Source organism: Papilio machaon, chromosome 2 (genome assembly GCF_912999745.1).
Source record: "Papilio machaon chromosome 2, ilPapMach1.1, whole genome shotgun sequence".
In the NCBI taxonomy this organism is placed as follows: Eukaryota; Metazoa; Arthropoda; class Insecta; order Lepidoptera; family Papilionidae; genus Papilio; species Papilio machaon.
Genome location: NC_059987.1, coordinates 10,158,319 through 10,186,046, shown reverse-complemented (window position 1 = coordinate 10,186,046; position 27,728 = coordinate 10,158,319). Strand labels below are relative to the sequence as shown.

Below are 27,728 nucleotides of genomic sequence, written 5' to 3'. Positions count from 1 at the left end.
CAACGTTCATTGACTATCGGAGCCCTCCATTGGAACGCTGACGTCACTAGATAACTGATATTTTTAAATATGGCGGCCCTGACATGACCATACTGCTGTTCTAAAGCTCGTGGGACACTTTTTTGTTATTTCACAACATTCTAAATACATATTTCACGTATTCATCTTTACAAACATATATTTATTTTTATTATTTTATCTGCAAACAGTTGAAAATTTAATTCATTTTAATTGTATGGTATTTACTCTCATACGTACGACGCTGAGTAAATAAATCAACACAAAACCAAATTCAATAAATTGATTGTAGTTTTATATTAAAATAGGTATAAATAGAAGAATATTTAGTTACAATGAAAGGCATAGTAAAAAATAAAATAATTTAATTTTCATTTTTCTCAGTCAACTCTCTTGAAATTTGTATTTACAAATATTTACACAGTCTAGAGACGACTTTACAAAGTTTATGTAAAGAATCGATATGTAATTAGAAATACACACAACAATAGGTTTTTTTTTAATATCTTTTTTTCACAACCCAAATAAGGCTAGCTTACACTAAAGTGACGATGAACACAATTTTTTTTATTGTATAATTTGTTTATTAAAAATTATATTTAATGTCTCATTTTTCAAAAGGTTTTGTTTATTTGTTCCAGAAATTTGCCTGACCTATAAAATGTCTTTTTTAATTGGTTTCAGTTAATTTTTCAAAGATTTAAAACTGAAGTAGAAAGTTCACGAAACATAAAATTTATTAATTTAGGAAATAGTTTTAAGCAGAAAGGAGTAATAAAAACTAAATCTTACAAATTAACTGCAGATAATTTTAACAAAGAAATTCTGGATATGCTGCTAAAGAAGTAACACAAAATGTTTGTCGTATTAAAGATTTTTGTTACGTTAGTGTTAGTATTATATTCTATTAAAGCTCTTGATTTTATTTTGGTCCCATAAAAATGACTAAGTACACTTAATTTCATAAACTTATAACATATACTATATCTTTATCACACAATCTATTAAATAATTTACTTTTAATTAAATTTATTGACGATCAACAGTCTTTAAATAATTATAATTTGGACTTTTATTATTAAAATCTGAGATCGAACACAACAATGTCTAATGGTTCTTTTAAATTAATTATTGTGATTTGAATTATTTACATTTTTTAAATCCTTTGTAACCTCATCGTTAATTAAAACTTAGGTCGACATGTTTAAAAGAACCATTCAACTTTAAACCTATTAATCGAGAGTTACTACCTAATACGCCAGCTCTGCACCCCAGGGCCTGTAGGGTTTGGAGGTGTTCTGCGAGTACTGGTGATGAGGCGGGTGATGCGGGTACGGTGCAGGGTAGTGTGGCGCAGGAGGTGCGGGGTGCGGGCCGGGAGGTGCCGGCGGCGCGGGAGGCGGCGGTCCAGGCGGCGCGTGCGCATAATGCGCGTAAGCGGGTGGTGCGGACAGCGGCGCCGCGATGCTGGTCGTTGCGGCCAGCGAAGTGGCACCCGCGGAGGTGGCCGGGTCATGCCTCTGGCCGGCCACGTCGCCGTAGCCGTGGTGCGAGTGTGGCGCGGGAGCGGCGGGGTACTGCGGGTAGCCCCAGTTGGCGGATTTGGCGGCGAGCTCGCGCTGCGCGGCGAAGCACTGCAGGTGGCTCATGAGGCGCAAGCGCAACGGGTCCTGGATGTCGAGCCCCTCGCAGCTGACCAGATAGCGGGCCACCTCCGCTGCGCACTCGCGGAACCCGATGCTGTGGTAGTCCATCGCATACCGCTGGGGGTCGTAAGCGAACGTGTCCACACCTGGAAGTAAACGTATTGCACTTAATAATGCATATTTACTACGCAATACTATACTAACGTAGGTAAGATAGATATGTCGTTTTCAATATACGATCAAGTTTATTTAGTAGACGAGTAAGCACTTAGAAAGTTTAGTAATAAATTACAGAAACCCTAAAAGTCTTCGAGTCTTCGCATCGATTAGGTTTTGAACTTACTTAATATCGAAAGTTCGAGAATATTAAGTCAGACTAGAATGAGAGAGGAACAAATTAACATGACAAAAGTATAAATATAGCCCCGCATTGAATCTTCCTGTACCGTGTTATTTACTCGTAAGTACGCAATGAAGTAATTCAATATGAATAGGAAAAAAACAATTCCATTGACTAAGACCCTTCAAGCTACCCTCTTACGCAACAAGTTAAAGACAAGGACGGATTGTGGTGATTTGTATAGGTGCGAGTCAGACGAAAGGTGGCATAACGGCACGCATCCGGACGTCTTCCGTAGGGACGCGGTCTGAATGGGAAGTTTCGTGGCGGGAGCAGCGCAGGGCGGGCAAGGGTCGCATCAGACGAGTCACTGGGCCACCGGGACACCAGCCTGCTTAACTGCTTGCTTTTGTTTTTAAGGTAAAGTATGCATAAAAGAAAATGGCTCGATATTATGTTTAATAACTATTAGTAATAACTATTTGCAAGTTTCAAAATGCACAGGTACCTACTTAAATTCACTGTCCCTGGGCCACAGTGATTTTGATTCAAGAATTGTAAAAACGAACACTAAATTTTAAAGATTACTGTAAAACAATTAAGTTTTCACAAACTACACCAATAAGACTAAAACTCTTTCTTTTAGTAATTAAGAGAACATGAGCTAAAAATGCCGGAACTGAAATATCTAGTACAATTGAAATTTCCCTTCCTCGACTTGCCTGCGCGAGCAGTTGTCGGGTGCACGTTTTTTCTCCTGCAGGTGGCAACCCTTGCTCATTAGCCTTGTCCCGCGCTCGCTTCCGCCTGTCACTGCGTGCGTCTCACAATACAATCACACGTGAGCGGACGAATCGCATATAGATTATACTTTTTTTGGAACTTCTTTTTACAATTTGTCGTCTGCCTGATTAAGTTTTTTTTATAGTAAGCACGAAAATTCTATTAAACAATAGTGGAATAAATTCAAATCAGTAGTTTTGATAGTCGACATCGTCTGTGGAAATTTGTCGTAGCACTGTAAGCTATAACCATATTTAAGTGACCGCATTAACAGCGAGCTTATCTGTGTAAAGTAGGTCGGCAGACATCCCTGTGGTAGGGGTGTCCCGGGCGAATGGGACGCGGCTCGCGCGGACTTTCCCACGCGACACCCCTGGCGATAGCAGTGCGTATTGCACGATAATATGATTAAGCTGATTATACACACTTTATCAATATATAGTGGATTTTGGGGCATTTTATGAGGCTATAAAATTTCGCATATTTATATTGGGGTTGAATAAAACTTGATATTATACCTGAATAATAATTCAGAAGCTATTAACATGTTACGTGTACAATATACGGCAAGAATAATACGTAAACTTTGTACAAATTATGTATTATACCTATAAAAGTCAAATGCAAGATTAAAAAAAAACTGTTATATTTTCCCATTGCTTAAAAACCATCATCTACGCGGTGATTGTCTCCATTACATTGTAAAAACCAATATCCTTACCGGTATCATAATATGTAAATAAACGAAATTTAATAGGCTTTAGCCGTAGATATTGTCCCTTTCAATTCCTATACTAACAAAAAGGATGTCAACTGTATCAGATAGTCGTGGGTAATGGACGATTGTGGCGTGTCATGATCACTTCCTGTTTGTCCGAGTTTTTATATTCTCTGGGTAGTGCCAGGTGTCAGCCTCTACCTGGACCTTCGGACTCATGATTTTTGATTTAGGCGCATGTAAGTTACGTTTTATTGTGCATTTCCGGGGCTCGAACAGATGCGTTAATTATCGCTGCGGTCGGAAAGAATGATTTAGCCGCGTTTTGTGTGTAACTTGTATTATAATATACGAGATTTTTTAGTTTTTTAATTTTGAATTGGCGTGTATGACTTGAACCCCGTCCCTCCGGTGGAATACATAGTTCACTATACTGCAACAATGCGTTGCAAATAGTTACTGGTTAATAATTTTTGCATTGCATAATAGAAACAAAGCATGTAACAGCCCTTGACATTAGAACTTATTATTCGCTTTTCTTTTAATGTAGCCAACACAAAAATTAAAAAATATCGACTTCTTAATAGGAGTCGTGTAAAATAATCCAAAGTACTTGTTAAATGAAAATTATAACACTTTAAATTTTATAAAATGAAACATAAAATAATGTAAGTTTTCTCACGGAGCTTTGATTTTTATACACGTGCGCACTTATTTGTGATACAGCCAATCTGTGTACAGTTTAAAAAACTAATCCAATATCAATCACTTAATAGTCTCCTAGTTCCAGTGACATTTATGTATGCTTCGTTTAAAAGCTCCGCCCTCTCATGTCCGGCAAACAAAACCACAAACATAAGTTAACCGCAAAACGTTTCCGCGCTCCGCCAATTAAAAGTTGGAAACTACAATGTTTCCGGACGTTGGCAGTATTATAGTGTAACTATATTGGACATATCTATATATATATATAAATGAATTGCTGTTCGTTAGTCTCACTAAAACTCGAGAACGGCTGAACGGATTTATCTTATCTTAGTCTTGAAATGTTCGTGGAGGTCTAGGGAAGGTTTAAAAGGCGAGAAAAAATTCATACCGCTATTAAGTTTTTTTTAATTGCGCGCGGACGGAATCGCGGGCGACAGCTAGTCGTAACATAAATATTGTATTTTTAATTAATAAAAAAACATATATTTCTCTGATGTTATCTAGCTAAATAAATTAAATAAATAAAAGCAACACCTGGAATATGAGTGACATATCAATTTGTTCAAGAATTTTATGTAAACACTAGCTGTCGCCCGCGACTCCGTCCGCGCGCATTTAAAAAAAAAATGAAAAATAGTTGTTGGCCGATTCTCAGACCTACTGAATATGCTCACAAAATTTCATGAGAATCGGTCAAGCCGTTTCGGAGGAGTACGGGAACGAAAACTGTGACACGAGAATTTTATATATTAGATTTACCGTTGTGCGGTTTAAAAGATAATTATTTAAGGACAGGAAAGGCCTCTTTACTCGTAGCACATTTGCTCACAAATTTAATTTGAGGTTTGTATCGCAACCGTTACGTTACGGTGCTCTTTTGTTAATTCGTAGGAAGCGGAAGCACTTTGCAGTTTGATTGATGTCCCTGCATGGCGGAAACTATACTGTTATCTCGCTGGAGCAGATATCTCGTATATTATATGAAAGAAATATTACGATGCAATTTTATATAAAAGGTTAAGGAAAGACACATGTCATAATACTGCTGTAATAAGAGACAAGTTCAATCTTTCCGTTGCAACAAGTGAAATTTGTAATTTGTTAACTTACTAAACAACTTTATGTTGTTTGATGCTTGAGTGTTTATTGATTAAGAATTTGTGACTTTACCATAGTTTATTATAAGTAGATCTGATCGACCGCACAGCATCCTTGATACAAACGTGTCCTCACTGTGGCCGTCTGGCCCGACATACTCGTATTTTAGTTAAACATCTATACTTTGAGTACATAATGAAATATTAGAAGTTGGAATGGTAAGATTATTTTTAGCTGTATTGCTAATCGAAAGACGGGGATTAAATTCTTTGTGAATGTTAATTAAGTACGTGACATCGTGAGTATATTTGCCTCCATCTTTGATAACAGTATATCGTAGTAATAGATATAGTGGTTACCTTTGGCGTGCAGCATCTTTAGATGATCGACGGTGAGCTGCAGTATCTCCGCTTTCTCAAGCTTGGCACTGCCCTGTTTCTCGCAGGCGGCAGGCACGAGCCGCTTCAGCTCCGTCAGCGAGGTATTGATGCGATCGCGTCGTTTCTTCTCGATGACGCCGCGCCGACGCTTACGTGTCATCAGCTGGCACGACTCGCCGCCAGGTGATCTGTACACAACGCAATTTGTAATAAACTTTATGTACCTATCTAATACACATGAGTATTTGTATTTAATCTTCGAAAATTTGAATAATACAATGTAGAGATTATGTGTTATTCGTTTAGTTGATAATTTGCAAATAGTTTATCGTATGTCATGTAGAGTTTCACATCTTAATTTATATTAACGAGAAATAGAAAAGGTCCATAAGATGTGTTGAATATTGAAATAATATGTGTATGCGAATATTGTATTTAAAAAAACATTGCTTTCAAAATGGTATTTCGTCATACAGTTTACAGTTGACTGCTTGTAAATAAGTGTCGTGAATAAATAATAAGCAAAGCTGGTTGAAAAATGAACCAACATAAAATCAACTAAGCTTTTCCATTTATCGAAATAAAATAAATTGGTAAAGATAAATGGATTTGAGAAAGAAATGTTATAGATACAAATAATAGCCACCGATAATATTACGTCGTAGAATTTTTCTATTTTTTTAGTAATGTAAGTGCTTCTTTTTTAGTTGTTCTACAAAATACATTTTGCGACTGAATGAATACTCATTTTTATTTAATTTGATTGCAACAGCTTTATTATAGTTTAAATGTGCTAAACTAAAAAATATCGCCGGAAATAACATGCCGTTTTTAATTGCTTTTTCTAAAGCAACAATCCGTTTGTGTTAAACAGAATTGTAACTGTAATAAAACTATTTAAATGATACATAAACAATAATCATAGTTAATCAAACCAGAAAACTAGATTAAGTTATGATAAAAACAAAAAATTATAAATTAAATCGTATTGAATGCACGAAAGCTTCTTCGTAGTTAATTGCTACGCGCGTAGCGGCGTAGGCGCTACAATTGTCTAACCGCTTATTATGTGAGTTATCTGATAAGAATCTAATAAGAAACTAGCTTTATTAATTTAGCAAGCAATGGCACCTGACTATATAATACTAATATAAACTTGTGTTCAAATAATATTACGTAAGGTGTGTTACGAATTTTAATTATATGCATATCAAGTCACTCACTGCGCATCTTTGCTGCTCTCCTCGGAGAAGGCGTCGTCCTCGCTATCAGAGTGCGGTCGTTTGGAGCGTGGAGCAGGCGCGGGCGGCGCCCAGCCGTAGCCCCACTGAGGCTGCGCCGGCGGTCCTGCGCCGCCTCCAGCTCCTTGCTGCTGCTGCTGCTGCTCCATTGGACGGTGATGGTACTCCATTATACTTCTACTCAATATTCTTTATCAACCAATCAGAGTTTTTCAGACACTTTTCACAAAGTTCGCACTAAAAACTGAAGCACTCTACTGTTCTTTCAGTTTTGTTCGTACATAATGTAGAGCTTTATCGATAATCACTAAACGTCTTGACCTAGATTATTCGTCTTTATCTATGATCAAGTACAACATGTAAACGTAATTAGGGCAAGTGTTGCGCGTGCGTCGCTGTTGCTGACGACACGTGCGCACGCGTCGGCCGCCGGGCGCGGAGTGAGCGCGCGCCGGCCGCGTGGACTCGGTGCGCTGCCGCCGCCCGCCCATACACAAGCTTTATTCACAAACCACTTTTATATTTGCACCTAATCAAGCTATTAGCAATCTAATATCCGCGCAATAAGGCATAGGCGGTAGTGATTTTGAATTTTGCAAGGAAATCCTGACCAAATTTTAACCATTAATGCACATTCGAAATTTCGACTCTATTTAGCTACGTTTAGAAGTCCGTAAGCTGAATATAAAAGCTGCACAATGCACTTTCATTTTTCGTAAATTATTAAATTAAGTTGACAATATGTAATGTACTCTTTTGTCTTGTGATAGAGGCTTGTTTTGTTTGTATGTAAGTTTACGGGTGAATCAGATCGCCGCGTGTCGGGCGCGCGGTGGGAAACGGGCTGGCAATTAGGAAATGCAATTTCATTCGTCTAACAATTGGTGTGAAAGTTTCTGCTGAAGGGGAGGACGCCGGAGGCTCATTGAGACGCGTGCGACCATTTTATATAAGTAACTGCGTATTATTAATTTCATAGTATATAGAAAATAATACATATATACATCTTTGTAAATAAAAACAAATATTTAATTACATTTAAGTTTATTGTAAAGCAACTAATTAAATAAGCATTATTATAATTACTAAAGAATTTGATTAATAACTTAAATGTTTGCATTCCCCCTGTCAATTAAGGTGTTCATTCTTTGATGTTTATTAAATTTTACTTCGAGTGATTAAATAGATCTCATATATAGATGGTTTGTTTCATTTTGTTTTATTACTGTTAAATTGTTTTTATTAAAATATAGTCCATGATATTAGAAAAAAAAAATGTTTTCAAACGTGGCTCTCGCATATAAAACATGGATAGGTCTTTTTTACTTAGTTTTATCTTTAATTCCTTTATTTAGTTTCTAGTTTTGAAAAATGTATCTTATGTAGTAATATTAATACTTATTTTTAAGATAATCGCGCAACAGAGAAGAACGATTTTACCTGAACTTGCACTTTTTAAAGTTACAAAAAATTATAAGTAGATTAAAGCTTCAAAGATTTTAAATCCAATCAGATTTGTACGATGCTAATCCTTACACCGTATGTAATCTTCTTTTACCTTTGTTTGCGCTCTGCGGGTGAGAGTTTAAACGTTTTTTACACTGACACTATTACTTTTATGCTACATTTCATTTGCATTTATACGGCAATTTTTTTATAAAGATGGTGAAGAGTTACAAGCTTGCCTACGTTACATGCCCGATACAAGTTATGTACTAACTTTATCACTAAGCTCTAGGATGGTTTTGTTTCGAACCCATGACTTCAAGAGCGATGTCTGTCTCTAATCGCTTATATTTTACTAATAAGTAATAAGTCTGTAAGTTTTACATAAGTCGGCGATATCAAATTAACCAAGCCTATAAGTACAACAATAGCCTCTTCAGGTAACATTTTCCAACAAAAGCAACAAGTGAAATAATTCCCAGCGAACACTCGAGACCTTTAACAAAATCGGAGGTTTTTTGACTTAACCCGTTTTTTGTGGGCGGAGGGAGGGTGTGAGACTTTTTGACAGGTGCTGATGTTGAGATACCTACTGTAGCCGCCGGCGACTATTGTTTGGTTGGCGAAATGTCTTACAAATGCGAAATATATAGCCAATGTGGTTAGTAGTAAGGCAACGGTTTAACATTTAAAACAGGACATCAAACACTGAGATCAAAATGTAAATATTTTGAGTATTTTTTAAATGGAAAGATAATTCATTTGTTTATCAAAAATTTCTCCATTCTTAAAGCTTACAAAGTCAACCAAATCCTATCGTTATATAACGAGATTTCTATTTTAATGTTTATAACTAATATTCAATTAATAATTTTGTAATTTCAAGCGTAATTTGGAACGGAATGTGAATTAAATATTAAACAAGACAAATTTAATCGATTTTTTTGTAAGAATTAAAACAAAAAATTATAAAAAGAAAACATATCTAAATAGATCCGCAAAAATCCAAAAATTGTGAATACTTCATACAGAAATTGGAAGCTTATTATATCCGAATGCAAGATTTATATTAAACCCTATGTTTATTTTAGCTCAGTGTTTGTCCGTCAGTTTGTTTGTACAACAGATCGCGGTGGATTATTCCGCCGAAACTTGAAGGTTGCTTGCAATAACATCTCAAACAAATCTCTATTTACATCTACGTCACAAAGAGAAGGCTTTTATATACGGAGTTTGGGGAACTTGGATATTACTTGCGCGCGGATAAACAATTAGTTATTTTCGGAAACAAACTGCGTAGCATGTTTTTTAAATTAACTCAACTTAGGTTATCCCGTAGTCTACTATGTGCTTAACTTAAAACAAAATTTAAACTAAGACAGCATGACATGGAAATTTTCTAGCAATAGATAAGCTATTTAATGAATACTGAAATGTTACAAATTAGATGTTTATTGCTGTTTAGTTATTATAAAAGTTATAAAATTGAGTTTAGAGTTATCAATCTAATGATAGTTTTTTTTTAAAAAGAAATAATACGTTACTGTAAATAATAAGTGAGAATTAAAAAGACAACCTTTGAGCTGTTAAAATTCTTTGTCTAGTATTTAATTTTATTCTTTGAGTTCATGATGTATTAAATATTCAATCTCATATTTATATTTGTTAAACAAATTACAAAGGGTACCGCACTTTAAGCTTCAATATTCACGAGGCTATCAGTCAATACCATTTAACTGAACTATAATAAAAAAAACAATAAGTGTACAGTATTGTACAATATTGATACAAATCTTCTGTACAATACAAACTATTATTGCTTAGATATTAGGGTTTAAAATGGCAAATCTTAGCTACTATATTGATATTGGTAGAGTATTAAGTTCCCGTGTGAATGTGGGGGTGCGAGGGTGTGCGAGGGGGTGGCTACTGCCGCTAGGGGTAGTATCACACAAGCTGTACAGTTACTCCATCTCCGATTGCCGCTTTGTTTGATCTCTGTGAGAATTTATTTCGATATCATTGCACAGTTCAGTGCAGGGGTGGTTGTCAATGCTGGTAGGTCGTCTGTGGTTGATGTTAATCGCTAAGGAAACACTTCGTGATCTTTGTTGCGTTGTTAAAGTTAAAATCTATATCTATCTATATATATAAAAGAAAGTCGTGTTAGTTACACTATTTATAACTCAAGATCGGTCGAACTGATTTAGCTGAAAATTCATGGAGAACTTAGAACTAGGAGACGGACATAGGAACTTTTTTATCTTAGGTGCATTTTTTTATTCCGCGCGGACGGAGTCGCGAGTAAAAGCTAGTAGTATATAGTTTTGGAATAACTGCAATACACATTTCTAGAGGCTTTCACTTTCACGTAATATTATCCTGCCTCCTTACATAAACTTTTTTAATTAGTGATTATTGGTGATTTTATTAGACAAACAAAAAGCAATATCGCGAAGATTTTGCTTTATTTTTATTTTTGCATGACCTTCAATATTCAAAGCGGAACAGGAACCGCGCAGTATACAGCTATTGGAGATTTGCTGCGCGCACGGGCGGCGCGTGCGCAGCGCGTGTGACCGCGCGCGCCGCACGCATCACACGCGCCCCCTCAACTACTCCACTCTTTATACTCGACAATTCATTGATCACTTGACTCTATCCACATCGCCCAATTATAATTTTTTGCATTGAACATGGTTAGATTGGTATTCAATGAAATAATGGAATTGAAGTGCATATATTCCGATAGAAGTAACGAATACAGGAATCACTTTGATTCTATTTGTAAAAATATTAATCTGATTTTTTTATAATCTGAAAATAGTTTGATCTTTCTCAATAAAATTATTGAAATGAAATAGGACGACTGTAATATTGTTGATTGTATAAAATAAGCGACCAGTGAGTACACTTAAACTCTGTGGGTTTTTGTACTGCAGTCTAATCGAAATAGTATTTGTTTTTCTAAATTGTTTTGTATAGTAAATTAAAAAAAAATAGTAAAAAAGTTTTTCTTAATTACACTATGAGAGGAGTTCGGCTATTACATACTCGAGTTTTTTCTTTACCTTTTCCGAACTCGTGCGTTCTCTTTCCCAACTGTCAAATACTATTAAAAAGAAAAAAAAAACAACCAAGAAGATTTTACAAAAGAAAATTATATTAAGAAGGAAGTATTTATGATTCATGCAAATATTTCTAAAAAGAAGCTACTAATTTGTTTCAATACCAGATTTAATGATTTGATTCAATGAGTTAGGTTTAATTTCATCTCATTTCATATCAATAAAAAAATCTACTGAAGACTTGGCTGTATGGCCATATATCCCTTTGCCTACCCAGAATGGGTGAAGAAAACAAAAGAAAAGCTCTGCTTATATTATTTCACGTTTGGTGTCATTTTCCAAAAAAAAAAAATCTTTTTATAATTCTTTTAAATTGCTTTATTTTTTGGCAACTTTATTAAAAATAGTTGTTTAGTACACGCGCGGAATCGTCATTGCAACTAGTTCTGACAACCCTCACCTTCTCGGCTCGGGTAGGCATTTGTTGGGATTTTTTGTAATAATGACAAGGCTTTCCGCACTCGTAATGAAATATACTATTCCACATTTTAAATGCAATGACAAAAGGCGATTTTTGTCTGTAGATAGAATTCTAATTAATTTCGTGGTGGTGAAAGTCCTAGACTTACGGCCATCTAGTACAATCTCAAATCGTAGACTTATTGGTCTTCATTTGTAAAGGTATAAAATAAATTTTCTAGGGTAAGACATATCAAGTTTTTTAATAAATTAATAGTAAATGAAACAAAAAGTTTAAATAATGAACTATATATTGTACATCTATGTGTTTATTGACTGGAGACGGAGTGACGCGACTCTGGGTCTGAGGTATCGCGGACTTCCCGCACCTCACGACCCTCCGGCAACTCCAGCTCGAAGTCGTCAACCGCCAGCGGCGTGTCTGCGAACATAAAACAATGTATAAAGACATGTGGTCACTTAATAGTCAAAATGGTGTTGTAAAAAGTACCGAGATGTTCTAGTGTGACGCCGAGCGCCTTGCGGAGGGCGTGCGTGGGCGCGACGTGTCTGGGCGGCACTCGCGCCAGCATACCGCGCAGCCAGCCCGCCAGCGCGCGCGCCGCCGCCCGCTCCGCCGCGCCCGCGCGCGCGCACAGCGACAGGTGCCAGGGCGGCGGCTGCGACAGTCTGCGCAGCGCACAACATGTATCCGGCTCGAGGGACCACATTCATACTTAACACTAAAATAAACTTTTACAAATTAGTTAATAATCAATATTTTTTTATACTAGCTGTCGACCGCGACTCCGTCCGCGCGCATATAAAAAAAAATGAAAAATAGATGTTGGCCGATTCTCAGACCTACTGAATATGCTCACAAAATTTCACGAGAATCGGTCAAGCCGTTTCGGAGGAGTTCAAGTTCGAACCCCGTGACACGAGAATTTTATATATTAGATTTAAAACTCTACCTTATACTACAATTATTATTATTATTAAGCCTTTATTGCCGAAACTAAAGCATTTACATTTACATTTTTTTTTAAATATTAAATTTAGCACATCTTACTTTCTATTTTAGTTAATGTTATATATGTACATTGATTTGTTTAATTTTATCTAAGATCAGTTGTCGGCGTGTCTGCGTGTGACACATAGGCCTCTTCCAGCTGTTTCCATTCATTTCTGTTTTGCGCTTTTCTTGTCCAAAGTGTCCCTCCAATATTTTTTATGTCGTCTGACCACCTTTTGAATTGCCTGCCCCTTTTTCGTTTGCCGTCCCGTGGTTGCCATTCCGTTATTATTTTTGTCCATTTTATTTTGCTGTCTCTGGTCATATGTCCCGTCCAACGCCATTTTAGCTGTCTTATTTTTCTTAGCAAATCTTCCACCTTAGTTATATTTCTTATATCTTCTGCTTTTCTACGGTCTCTCAGCTTCGCACCTAACATACTTCTTTCAAAAGCTCTTTGGCAGGTTCTGAGTTTATGAGCATGTTTCTGCGTCAACGCCCAAGTCTGGGATCCATATGTGAGACATGGCAAGATACACGAGTTAAACACCTTTCTTTTAGCAGATATAGGAAAGTGGCTACTTTTAAATATCTCCTTAAGGGACCAATATCTTTTCCACGCACAAGCAATCCTACTGTCGATTTCTAAATCTGTTTGGTCTTTGAATGATATTAATTGCCCTAGGTAAATATACTCTGTAACGTATTCTATGTCCTCGTTATCTATTTTTATAATATTTTCTTCCCTATTTGTCATTATCTTTGTTTTTGACTTATTCATCGTAAGCCCAACTAATCTGCTTGAGTCTGCTAACTGTTGTAACATATGTTGGAGAGTGTTAGAGTTGTCACTTATGAGGACCAAGTCATCAGCGAATCTAAGGTGGTTAAGTTGTCTGCCGTTTATATTTATACCAAAGTTGTCCCATTCGAGATCGCGGAATATACTTTCTAGTAGTGCAGAGAAAAGTTTTGGAGACAACGGATCACCTTGTCTGACACCTCTAGATATTGGGAACGGTTCACCAGTTGAATCTAGTTTTATTTGTGCTGTGCAATCGGAATATATATTTTTGATAATTCTTATGTATTTTTTTTGTACTCCTTGCTCTAACAGGGCTTTCCAAAGTGAATTATGGTCAATGGAATCAAAGGCTTTGTTATAGTCCACAAAGGCAATATATAGAGATTTGTTGTATTCTTGGCATTTTTCTATTAGCTGTTTTACGACATGCATATGATCAGTGGTTGAAAATCCTGCTCTAAAACCAGCTTGTTCTATCGGTTGTTGTTCGTCCATTAGTGTTGTTATTCTATTAAGTATCAATTTTGAGAAAATTTTGTAAATGTTCGACATAAGACTAATAGGTCTATAGTTTTCAATTAAGTTCTTATCTCCTTTTTTGTGAAGTAATATAATTGTGCTCTTTGTCCATTGAGATGGTATACACTCTGTTCTTAAAACAAGGTTAAATATTTTTATCAGTTTCTTTAGGTTTTCAGGGTCTATAATCGAAGTTCTAATCATTTCATTTGTCACTTGATCTGGTCCGGGCGTCCCGTCTTTCTTTTGACTGTTAATTGCTCTTAAAATTTCGGATTCAAGAAATTCTGGCGTTTCTTCCGTACTGTCATCGGTCAGGTTTATATTAATAGTTGTGGACTTTTTCTCCATAGTATACAATTTTTTGTAAAATTCGGTTGCTGTCTCTATTATGGATTTTCTTGCTGTCAATTCTTTCCCCGCTCTATTTTTTATATTTGGTATCCAGTTCTTCTTTTCCTTCAGTTCTTTCACAGCCTTTTTGATTCCTCCTGTTTTAGTTATGTGATAGTTTAATACGTTTGCTCTCTTACATATTCTGTCCTTCTTTATGCTGTTACTTATCTGTTTACTTAATTCTGCTATGGCTTTTAAATTTTGTTTATCTTTTCCGATTTTCAGGAGTTGTCTTCTTTTTTCGATTAGTATTTTAGTTTCACTTTCAGTACAGCTCAAATACTACAATTAGTTAAATTTAAATAAAACCGGTTCTACCTTTCCCGCTGCTCCTTCTCGAGTTTGAGTATGAGTTCGTGTGTATGTCTGAGTGCGGCGGAGATGCCGTAGTCGTGCTGAGCGGCCGCCAGGTCCTCCTCGATGTCGGTGAGGAAGTCCACGTCGATGCCCAGCGCCGCCAGGCTGCGCAGCTCCTCCACGTCCACCTTCACCTTCGACAGCTCCTGCTGGAAACCATTTTATTAACCGAACTGAACGATGTAAGAACAATGGTAACTAGTGTATTAAAAAAAATGTTTGTCTATTGTAACTTTGTATCGTAGATATTCGTAAAAATGTAATATAAATGATATCCGGCTCGAAGGACCGTATTATCCAGCGTACATTATCGTCAGATGTCGGTGCGGGCTCGGGCTGCGCCCTGCGCTCGGGGAACATGGCCTCCATGTCGTAGATGGCGGTCCATGGAGAGTCCGGCGCGAACCGCAGCAGCTCCTCGTTACCTTGACCCATCTCGTACGCTAGAGTACATAGAATAAGTCGTATCGATTAGTCGAAAGACTTAGTCTATAAAACTATATGTATATTGAGCAATGATCTTACGCAGCGTGTGGTAGACGAGGTGCGTCTCGTCCTTGGTGAGTGTTGCGAAGGTGCCGTCGTATGCCGGCGCGTAGGAGCCGAAGGGGCCGTAGTTGAGCGGCTTCACGCACTTGGCGAGGTTGCGGCGGTCCTCGCGAGGCGCTGCACACATCACACACAGCTCAGCCTCATCTCGCCGGAGCAGCCTCACTCACGTGTAGTGTCGGTGTGTACGTACTGTGCAATGTGCCGGTGCCCTGCGTCAGCTTGCCGATGTACTGCGCCAGTGTGGGGGGGCGCTCCTCCCCGCCTGCGCCCGCGCCCCCCTCCACCGTGCTCGTCACCAGGCACAGCGTCGTCTTGCCCTCGCTGTCCATGCGCGGAAATGCTATAAAAAATAAACGATAAATTATAGATTTTTTTGTGTTATTGTTGAAGATGCTGCATCAGCAATGCGACTGATTTTATTTTAGCTATTTGTACGAGTGTGCGGCGACCTTTCTTGGCGAGCCGTTTGCGGTGCTGCTCCCTGGCGGCCTCCATCTGTATCTTGAGGCTGTCTCCGCAGTCGCCGCTGTCGACGTCGGGGCGCTCCAGCCCGCCGTCGGACACCGCCTCGGCCTCCGACCCGCCGCTCTTGATGGGGCTGCTGCGCTTCAGCACTTTGTGCTAACACGATAAACGCAAATATTACGGTAATGTGATAACGACGCATAATTCGACTGTTGCAAGATTATCATCGTTAAAACGTAATGGAACATTTTGAAGCAAACAAAGGAATTGTAATAAGTAGAGACTGTGAATCTCACAGACAAGATCAGGAACAAGCACGCAAGCCGTGTGCAAGCTCGCTGCGTGACGCCTACGTAACGTCGATCAAAAATATCTCTTATTCACACTACCACAGAGTCTATATCCGTTTGTGACGCGCGGCGCGTGGGACATAGCAGTCAAGTCCGACCGAAAAGTTCATGCAACATTGACCTATTGTGGAGTGAGGCCAGTGGACGTTGGCCAATGAAACCTGGCCAGTGGTCGCTGGCCATTGACCGACGACCAATGGTCAGCAGGCGGAAGGGCCGCCTCTATGCATGCAGCACCCGACATGCCGACCTGCACATGCACACACCCTGCTCGCCATTGCAGATATCCGCACTAAATATTGTTCATATAAAATTATATGTATTCAAAAACATTAACATTTTTCATTTATTTTAATCATAGTCGAATAAAAAATTGAAAAAAAGAATTTTAACATTAATAATTCCCCAAAGTATGTTTTTAACGATTGTTTGAACTCAAAAAAGATACATAAACTATAAAATCTCACCTATGTTCATGCATTATAATGTAAATGGCGAGCAGGGTGCGCAGGCGCAGGCCGACACAGACAACACACGCGCACCGACACAAGCAAACAAACTGACTAACTGCTAAGTGCATGTCACTACTAAATAAATCATTATTGCAAACCTTTCGGCCGTATGTCCTAAGAGGCTGCATTGCAAAAACGACAACTCGTCAACACAATCTCACAGCCAATTTACCGAATATCGACAAGTAGTCATTAAAAATTATTTATATCTATTTAATATATATCTTTACTTAAATGCAGAAACCATAAACTTTAATATCAACAAATATAGGAAAAGAAAAATTGATTTGAATGACAACAGAACACAATTTTCATGTATAATAAAACCGGTCAATCTGAACCGATGAGAGGCGCTGCTATCGCAGTTGGTTCTGTCAGAATATATATAAAACCTACTTAGACATACAAAATGACAAAAGAAACAGTTCAAAGATAAGAGATACGACAGTTTTTAATATTAACAGGGGGGCGATAGTGAACTGTCATAATTTAGTTAAGACTTATGCCCACAGATTCACATAATCATGTTGCCATTACCTAAATACTTTTAGAAATTTAGGCACACAGTAAATTAGAAATATTATTATTAGATTAGAAGAATATTAATATTATTGTTTCTCGTTGGATCTACTTTGGACAATAAAAAAAATGACAAAAGATGAAATCTTTAACCAACAATCAATGATCTTAGATAACTGAAAAATTATTAATTTATTGAAACTACTTAATTTCTTTGCATTGTGTGATTTTGTATGGATGTATGTGTGATGAAATAACAGAAATGTACCGTAATTATCTGAAATAACTGTACCTAACCTCACTAATATATATTAATTAGGTGAAATTAGCAGTAAACAATAGAGTACAACACTCACAACATCCATCTTGCCAATGTCAAAGCCGAGCTCCCGGATGGGTATCTCGTACATGTAGGTGAGGATGTCCCCGAGCGGACGCAGCTTGTGTGGCGTCAGCTGCTTGAGGCCGGCATGCAGCAGCCTGCGCGCCGCCTTGTGGTACACCGTGCCCGGCTTGTTGTACTTCATTGCATTGTTGCACATCAACTTGAAGTCACTCTGCAAGTTAAGTGTTATTTATGTGATTGTGAGTACAGATAGCGGTTGAAATACCAGACTTAAGAAGAAAATATTTTTGCAAACTTTAAGTGTTACAATATGTTAAAATTCATAATTTTTTTACAAGTACAATAGTATGAATTTGGAAATAAAAAATTTCATGAATGAGAACCTTCTTTCATAGCAACTTTATAGCTTTTTGGAGACATAAAAGTATCATAATTAAGGGGGTCAAACCTGGATAAGCGAGAGTCCAAGGAATCACAATATTTTTCTCGCTTATAGAAGATTTTCTCTAGTTCAAGTTTCTCGCTTATGGAGGTTGTCTGTAAGGACCAGACAATCACTCTCGCGTATACAGTTTAGACTGTATTTAAAAATGGTAATTAAGATATAATAACTTATATATATATATATATACTATAAGACTACTTACAATAAAACAATTTAGTGACTTGTACTCATTGTCGTCTATCTTCTGTTTAATTGTAGAGAAGTCCATAGGTCGCTTTATGATGGAGGAGTAGCCAGGTGCAAAGTTGTCGTTAACCGGCCATGCAAAAAACTGGTGTGGGTCTCGCTTCTCCAAGTTCCTCAGCAACTGTTCCAGCAGACGAGACAAAGGACGACGCTTCTGACTGGCCTGACAGTTGAAATGAAAATTTGAAAGCATGTTATTATTGACTTTCACAAAGTTCAAATTATTGATTAATGAAATTATAAATTTAATTATAAATATATAATTTAAATATTTACTTTACTATTAATAATAATAATATAATTTAATTATTGAATGCAGTAAAAAATATAGTATTATTTTAGATATTAAAGTATTCTTTTCTAATAAATAAACAAAACTATTACCTTTAACACACAAGTCCGAGGCTCTCTGTGTGAGGCTGGTGAATTGGGAACTGGGCTCATCCTTCTTATCATCTTCTTTCCAGAAACTTCATCATCTGTTTCATCGTCATCTGATAACTTTATCTACAAAATTTTATATTCATATTTTTCATAATAGTTATCTATTTCAGTTTGTCACCCAATACTTACCATATCTATTTCACGGCGTCTCCTCTTTCTTTTTTTTGATTTCTCCTCAAATTCCTTTGACTCGTCGTTGGCAGAATGCTCCATGTCACTCAGATCTACTATTTCCTCTTCTTAAACATAAAAATAATTTACAGTAAATAAGTTTTAGTTTATAAAATGTATTCAATATTTCGTAAATAAATAGCACTCACTGCAACTTAATTTTTCAACGTCATCCATTTTCTTCTATTAAAACACAATGAAGTTATACCTTACAACTAAATCTTAGGGTTTTAATACCTTAAAATATGTCTCTTATTCGAATAAAATACAATAAACTCATTATTTCTAGGTTACTAATCTGATATGTTATTATTGATTGAGAAAAGAGAATTTGAGAGAACCCGCTTGGCTTGTGGCTTTGACAATTGTCAAAATTGTCAAAGCGAAACGACAACTTTGAAATAACGTTCCGTTACGTACTATACTTTACAACTATCAACTTTTGCATTTAAAATATAATACATTTTAACTTCAACCACGTTTGTAACAAAAAAATGTAATACTATAGCTGTAATAGATAAGTAATAATTTCATACAAAGTATGCAGTAAGACAAACTAAATTATGACATAGTTTGTCTTATGCTCACTGGTTCAGATAGACTTGTCGGTTTATAAGTTCTCTGATACTGGGATTACACGGCTTAGTATAACGTCACAAAGGCTTTTAACTTTACAATTTACAGATTTGAAAGTTTTAAAGTAGTGTAACAAAATCACTAGCGATTTTATAAATAAATAGAAAACTTATAATGACAATAAAATTCTTATATTTTTATTGATTAGTTAGGTGTCCAGTGTGAACTAACCCTTTGAAATCATAAAACAAATAGATTTAATTTTTCCATTACAGCAAACAGCAGGAATGCGGATATTGTTTTGGTGCGGAGTTGCGAACACCGCGACTGCACAAGAACAAAATGATCGATACAGAGAAGCTATCGCCCTCCGTCCCGCGCTAGCCGCTGCACAATTAATTTCGGCCCGTTGCATTTTGCTCACGATAAGTCGTGTTCAGTTCGATGTTTGTTAGTAGGTATCACGCATCATGCAGACTGTTGTTACGAATAACCTCTTGCTAAGTACTTTTTTCTAAATTCTACTAAACAAGAAAACGTTGATCGTAATCTTCTTTTAATTACACTACAAAATGTAAAAACTTCTTTACGTATTTCTCGTAATGTGAATAAAAAACTAACTTGCCTAATAACTGACTAAGGCTTATGATCAAATTTTGAGTTTTTCGATACTTTAACATAAATGTTTAATTTGATAAAAGTGGTTGACACTTTTATACATCCCTAAGTGTTCTGTTATTACATCCTTTCGTGTGATCGGCTAATTAAATTGGCCGGTGCTCGCGCCAAACCAGCTAATGGAAAATCGCGTTTAATAAATCTTTTACTCTCGAGCAACCGCAACCAATAGATATTTGTAAGTGTTGAGAACTATTGTCTACAGAATAAGGGCATGTGTATACAGATTTTTACTTTATGTCAAAAAATTAACGAGCTAGTAAAAACACCTCAGAAAAAAAGGTGAATTAATAATGGCCAGTGTTAAATATGTATATTAAGTTGAATGTTGTTAAAATGTCAAGATCATTAGGACGATTAGCCAAAGTGATGTGATGTTGGATTGGCTTAGCACAAAAATTAACACTTACGCATACGGTTATCTAGTAGCAATGGTTGTTACATCACAGTTCAAAACGCCGCGATCTCTAATCTAAGCTTTAATAGCCTCAACCGACGTCGGCTCCAGGAAAAACTAAAAGAATTTAATGTACATTACGTCGTTATCTTAAAAATTCGTCGCCCAATTAGCGCGCGAGATGATGCGTTGATGTAAGATAATCCTCCCTCTGATAACCACATAGTGTTGAACAAAACAATACCGAAATGGTGGGAATTTGAACTCTCGCTTATGTTGGAGCATTTGAACTCTTGAGAGAAAAATAATCTTTTTTATTCATCAAGTTATTGACGATCTTGGAAATCTGCAACACTAAAGGAAGCTTAGGTGCGTTGCCTATCTTTAAAAAATAGTTACGCTCGCTTCTCTTAGGACCCTAAGTAGCGCTTTGGAAATAGTTTAATTATTAATTTTTTAATAATTAATTTTATTTATTAACTAGCTTTTGCTCACTACTTTGTGTCGCGAATTAAAAAAGAAACTTAAATGTTAGCCTAAGTGTTCTTTTAGATGACGTTCTACATCTATGCCAAATTTCAACGGGAACCGTTAAGCTGTTTTGGACACACCTTCTAACAAACATCAATCCATCAACATTCGCATTTATAATATTGGTAAGATAGTAAGATTGTATCTGACGAATTTAATAAATTTGTGATAATAAGGAAGAGGAGAAAGGAATTTTAGAATAAAGATATAAATTCTTTGTTAAATCATGAAAATTATCGGAAGCACTGATTACAAGTTATGTACCGGGAATGCCCTGGCGCACGCGACATTCCCTCTGAACCTCAAGCATTCCTGTGGCTCTAAACAATTTGATTGGGGTCCTAGGGCTAGGGTGTGCAGATTATCTAGCCTTTGTCTAAGCCCCATCATAAAGTTAATTGCTAAGTTATTCAGGAATTATGAATTGCATAATAAAATGCCTATAAAATATAGTACTTTTAAGTACTGATTTTAAATGTTTAGAATTTTTTCTATGTTATCACCCTTTACTAATTTATGAGTAATTTTTATAAAGATACAGGATGTTCCGGTGAATAAAAGTAACAAACAAAGTGAATCAAATTGAATACATAGTTGTAAAGAAAGTGAAGAGAATTCACTTCGGTTTCTAATCTCGACACGAATCTGCATTTGGTTTCCCCCGAGCCTGACCCAGTCACCTGTGCTGCAGGATGCTATGGCACCCACTCGATATGCAATGTGGAGACGGCAGGAGTACGTGAGCTGAATGCCAGTAAGCGGAAGTGACCGCTTTATTCTAATGCCGTGAATTCGTCGAGAGAAATTTGGCCAAATAATTCACTTAGTCTACACAAACATATCAGATTCAAAGCACATTTAACAAATACTGATTTAATGAGCACCATTCATTATATTACTTTTATATTCATGCTTTTAGTTTGATTTTTTGTAATAAACGAAATAGAAATCTAGATAATTAGATAAGGAGTCAATAAGTTTGGAAAGAGAAAAATAGTTTTTTTTTCTACTTTAAGTATAGTAAGTATAATAAAGTTATTTTTTACAATTTTTACTAAACAATCGTTGTAAAAAAAATTATGGTATTACTAAAAAATGGCATGCCCCAGGCCATGAGTGCCAAATTAGTTGATTACGTTACTGTGGGTGCCGCGGCCACTTTCGCTCGCCGTACGGTGCGGGAGGCTTGAGGTGCGGCGTGCGGCGTGCGGTCCGGCAGAACCTCGCGATAACGCCCTCTCTTCATTGATAACTCGCACGATCAAAGATTAAACAGCGCAGATGTACACTTTTGATGATTAAAATATAATTGTGCAAAACATTATGCATGTTGAATTAGTTACTAAGGTAAGTAGATCTCATATTTTGTACAAGATATTTTAAATCGGAACATTTTTTTGTTGAAAAAGTTAAAAGCGCTGAATATTAACATAGATATTGCTAGGACATGTGAATGCGACAACATAATAATGTTATCCAATTAGTATAAAATTTTTATCTAAATACTTATCTGGTTGTATTCAACATCTTTGGTATGTTGGATGTATACTGCGCGCGCGCCGCTCGCCGGCGCCGGAGTGCGCAGCGCGCATAACGGCGCGAGAGAGCGGAGCGTTCGCATGCCTGTGGCAAGAACCTCGATATTACGACGCGAGTGCCTCTGTGACAGAAACCGTGCGAAATACTAATAAAGTTCTCCTGTGACTGTGTTTGTGTACATCATTTGTTGTTTATCCATTCGTCTTGTTATTCAATCTATTGCTGACATCTAGGTAAGCTAAGTTACTGTTATTATTGCGGTTTCGCGCATGCGATTTGTATCCGATTCGGTTTCTTTGATCTGCTTAGATTCGTGTTTAGATGTGATGCATTTAATGTCGATTTATGAATGTTAGAAAGTTTGTGGTAATTGTAAAAATTATAGGGTTCGTTGTAATATTGTGAAATGTACGGTAAGAAAAAATTAAGGTCGTCAGACAGAAATGAGGACAAGTTAAATACAGTAAGCTCCGATACTATCTTTGCTAAAGCTCGACTAGAAATCTAAACACATAACATTATATTACTCAAGCGAGTGTTAATATATAATGTGCCGAACTTTTGTTACGTAAAATAGTTTTGTACATAAAAAATTACACATAATTTGCTTACTAAATAATGTACGATAATGCAGGTATACGTTGCATTAAAAATTGTCTAATTCGAAAAGCTATCGCCATTTAATATACAACCATAATAAAAAAATAATTAGACCTTGTTACAATAATTTGAAACCAAATGTACCCAAAATTTATTAAAAATACATTAACGTTAGAATGAACGTTTGAATACCGTAGTGCAGTTATGTGAAGTTGTGTTGCCCGCTGTACACACCTGTTCACACCGCGTCCAAGATCTCGGTTAACGTCTCAGCGGCAATTATAATTATAGGTAATTCTGTGCACCTCGGCCACCTCGCACTTTCTTTTAGCGTATCCATCAATTAACGTTACTTGAAAGCAAGTTTAATACAAGACGAATTATCCGACAAAACTGTAGACTTTAACTGTGTTAAAAGCTTTTAATCAGTGTAATTTTGTTTCCTTAATTCATTTAGGATATGCAAAGTAATAAAATAATTTACTTTAAACTACTGCTACAGAAATAACAATGCTTAATGTTAGCTTTGTAGTATTGTGTGCGGATGATTTGTTATAACATTATGTTTTGTTAGTTTGTTTGTTATATATGTATATTAAATAAAATATAATCTCACGCCCATCGACTATCAAACGCCATTACATGCTTTAACAGTGGTGGAGTAATTTACTATACCTGGAAGTGATTCAAGAAGTAACGTGACTTCTACCCTTAGAGTAGGTATTACCTTTTTCTGCCCATACCGTTCCCCTATATTTTCTTTTTTACTATTACTTTCTAAATAAAATGTGATACTAAATTATTAAACTAATCTTGTGCAGCCATCACAAAGTCCATCTCATTAAACATTATAAATACAGTGGAATCGTACAACGATCAATGGGCGGTCGGAAGTAAACTGGTAATATGAAATATCAGCGCTTGTTACTGTAATACTAACTTTATCAGTTCTAGTTTCTCGTGTTTCAACGGTTGTATTGATTCGAAAGTGGTCTTTAAAGTTATAGGATTATAGGCGATTGTTTCTTGCATTTGGATAGAAAACAATCGAACCCTGGCGGAAGCGTGGTCAGGTAAGCTCACCACTTCGCGGTAATTGCTCTGGACTTTGTTTGCGTAATTTATTTCGCTTCAGTTAACACATCAAAATTAAAGATAAGTCTTTTGTAAATTTTGATACAAAACAATACATACAGAAGGACAACGCATTTGCAGTTTCTTTGATGTTGCGGATGTCGTTAGGCGATCCACTGCTCGATTGTCCTTTCTATAAAAATATATATTAAACATAAATGTGTATTTTCGAAAGAAATCTTATATGAAAATATCTAACTCACCTGGACCAGTAAAAACTTCAAAGTACTCGGAGGCTCGCAAATTTTAATCGATTAAATAAACGCATTAACACCCGTAAAATTAGTTTTATTCATAGTGACCAGTAATTCCGAATACCCCCTGCGGTGGAAAATATAAAAAGAGTGAGACATCGTCTTCTTACAAGGTCATTCATGGAGCTGTTTGTGACTATTTACGTTTTAATAAAAATGTACTTTTTAAAAAAATATTAAAATAAAGCAACAAATACACTTATAATTTTGAATTAAATTTAATAATAAAATTTTCGTAGTACAGTAAAATGAAATTTCACAGACACGAAATAAATATACAAAAATGTTTTTGCTAAAACGTAAAGTTAAGTATATTTGGTGTCGCAGATTTATCGCTAAAGTCGGTGACACACCAAAGCTTTCAGTCAATTTATGTGTAAATCAGGTCCACCCTTTCTTGCTCGACTTGTGTGTCAAGCGACAAGACATTAGTATTATGTTACAAATAACTCAAAGCAGAATAGGCTCTATTTATTGAGACCTAAGATTTATTAACTCTGCAAATATTTTTCGCAATACACCTTTCGATTGCGTTTCGATCGTAAATTCTTCTAGGCGATAATTGCTTTTCGTGCCTACTTACTCTGTACAGTGCATTCTAGGTGAAAATTTCGTCACAGAGTATCTAAGTGTTGATAAAAACAGGAGCTAGCTTGCGAAACGTTACCACAACTAATGTATAATATCTAAAATCTAGATAAAAGACAAAGTTAAATATATATCTATATATTTAGCTTACAGAATATTAATTATTTGAAAGTAAAGTTAATCGGAAATAGCGTAGACATGGTGAGATCTTATTGGAAAGTGAATAAATTGTGAAGCGCGTCACGATATCAAAATGTTCGAGTTAAATAATTTCACGCAGAGTTATCTCATTTATGAAAAATAAACTTAATTTACAGTGACGTCATTTTAAAGAACTGAAAGCGATTTTATTTTTAATTTAATTTGTAAGATTACTGTAATATTTGTATCAGTATATTTATATCAATGAAACAGATTTGTAACCGGAGCGTGTGCGTAATGCAACGTAACACTTCTTACATCTAGATATTATTGTTTGAAATTCTCCCTCGACTTTTTTGAAGAAGTCGCGAGTTCGTGCGCATTGCGTCAACTCATGCTAATCGTAATGCCGTGGGATACGTACACTGTACACGTGAACCATCTCATTTATCAAGCTTTGTGATTTAATCGGAATTGAGGAGAACTTAAGTTTGTTAATAAGAAAATTCTCTTGTCAGTCTATCTTGAATTTGTCCTAGTCCTTAAAAACTTTGTTGCTTTTACCTATTATTGTTGAGTTTTTAGTTAAAAGAAATAGTAAATGTCTATTTACGAATAATGCAAAGTAGAAAAAAATTAAACATTCAAATCAAAATATATAAAAACAAATACATAACAACTTATTAAGCATTTTTATTTCTTTGTAGTGACGATGTCTGATAATGTTGAAAACATCTGAAATAGAATCCGTTTACAATTGCAAGCTAAACTGCTGGTATAAAGTTACATATTGCGTTTGTTTACACTTTTACATCGTATTTCGTTTTGTAACCTGAAGTAATATCGATTAAAAGCTCGCAAACGGTACGTCTCAGTAATGTTACGTCGCACTACAAGATGTCGTAACGCTGTAACAAAAACAGTTCGCATTCAGTTATTGGAGCGTCGTTCACAACTGTTTTCAGTTAAGTCGGTAGCACACAGCACTACGAAGATTTTATGTATTCTGTGATCCATACTTTATAGCGGTAGTGAGTGCCAGGTGGGCCCACTGAGAGTATACGAAATAATGCCGAATTTCTCCATTCCCGCCGATAGCTAAAATTGTGTTCTACTAGTACACTATGTAAAAATTGTTAGTATATTTTTTTCGGACTTGAAGGACTTTATCTCTTTTATGGAATTGATTACTCGAGTTGTTATCGCTTTGCATTTAGTGTGCTCTTGCTCTAATCCACCATTGGTCGACGACTCCTAAAAATTACATAGTTTAAACGATAGTCTGTGAACTGGTGTTCCGTTATTGTTTGTATCACAATTGAGTTGCGATTAAGGCCGTCTCTACGCCCGCGCCGGCTTTGTGCCGTCACTAGCTGTCAACTGGACTGAAGAGCGCGCCGATAATTGCGCGCCAAAACAGTTAGAAAATGGCGGACGTCGGGAAAGAATTCTGTCCATTGTTTGAGTTACGCAATACAAAACGAGTATATTAATGATGTAATAAAATGTAAACTGTACACATCGTTAGCGGATTCTTTCGCCGGCTAAATTGTATTTATAATCATCTTTATGATGTAACATTTTTGTTACAAAGAATGCCTTGCCATTATCCAATTTAACAATATTTATTTTTAATATCAAAACGATCTTCACTTTTAAATACAATATGTTGTTTAGTTGAAAGCATATTTTTTTGCGTTCTTTCAATTGTACTGTCATATCACGGAAAAGTAAAAAAAAATAACAAAATGAAAATGTGTCGTATACAGATAAAAAAATTAGGTCAAAGTCTGAAACATATCATTGACACGTTTTTTCGGCGCCCCTATAACATTGAGGCATTTTCATTGTTTAAAAGACATAATTTTCAAATACATAGATAAAAGTGACCTTAAACTTTGTAATAATGAATTATCAGGGCTTAAACATTATTTGTAAACCATAAATTACTCAACAACCCGAGTGTTAAAAACACAGTGCCCTTCTCGCTTTATCTATAAAACTAAAGCACGATTCATAAGACCTGAATATTTGACATATGACCTTGAAACAATTATGTTGTTAATAATGCCCGTAAGAGAGATATATTGCATTAGTAACTTAAGCCGACACTTCAATAGGCTTATGTTTAATGTTTCTAGATAAAGCGTTTTGAGAAACTTCATCGTAATTGTAACTCTGTTTAAATAAGATTAGCCTCCGCTAAATATAACCTCTTAATAAGAGAGATGAGACGTAGATGT

At 36.1% G+C, this 27,728-nt stretch overlaps 3 protein-coding genes across 6 annotated transcripts in view; 1 reads left to right on the top strand and 2 right to left on the bottom strand.

The window, feature by feature from the left end:
* Positions 1-1,268: 1,268 nt before the first annotated feature.
* On the bottom strand, positions 1,269-7,281 carry LOC106710883 (hairy/enhancer-of-split related with YRPW motif protein). Its single transcript, XM_014503067.2, has 3 exons — positions 6,915-7,281; positions 5,671-5,879; positions 1,269-1,810 (listed from the first exon to the last, which is right to left on the bottom strand). The coding sequence occupies exons 1-3, from the start codon at positions 7,100-7,102 to the stop codon at positions 1,269-1,271; spliced, it is 939 nt and encodes a 312-aa protein (XP_014358553.1). The 5' UTR covers positions 7,103-7,281.
* Positions 7,282-12,234: 4,953 nt separating this feature from the next.
* On the bottom strand, positions 12,235-19,383 carry LOC106710882 (bromodomain-containing protein 7). Its single transcript, XM_045681165.1, has 13 exons — positions 19,197-19,383; positions 19,006-19,115; positions 18,817-18,939; positions 18,389-18,595; positions 17,752-17,952; positions 16,975-16,998; positions 15,999-16,170; positions 15,740-15,889; positions 15,523-15,663; positions 15,304-15,440; positions 14,959-15,143; positions 12,417-12,595; positions 12,235-12,347 (listed from the first exon to the last, which is right to left on the bottom strand). The coding sequence occupies exons 1-13, from the start codon at positions 19,222-19,224 to the stop codon at positions 12,235-12,237; spliced, it is 1,770 nt and encodes a 589-aa protein (XP_045537121.1). The 5' UTR covers positions 19,225-19,383.
* Positions 19,384-22,833: 3,450 nt separating this feature from the next.
* LOC106713390 overlaps positions 22,834-27,728 on the top strand; it is a 61,178-nt gene continuing 56,283 nt past the window's right edge. For all 4 annotated transcript variants that reach the window (XM_045681706.1, XM_045681719.1, XM_045681705.1 and 1 more), the window contains exon 1: positions 22,834-23,001. The gene's annotated coding sequence lies outside the window, so the exon portion shown is untranslated. The remainder of the gene's footprint in view (positions 23,002-27,728) is intronic.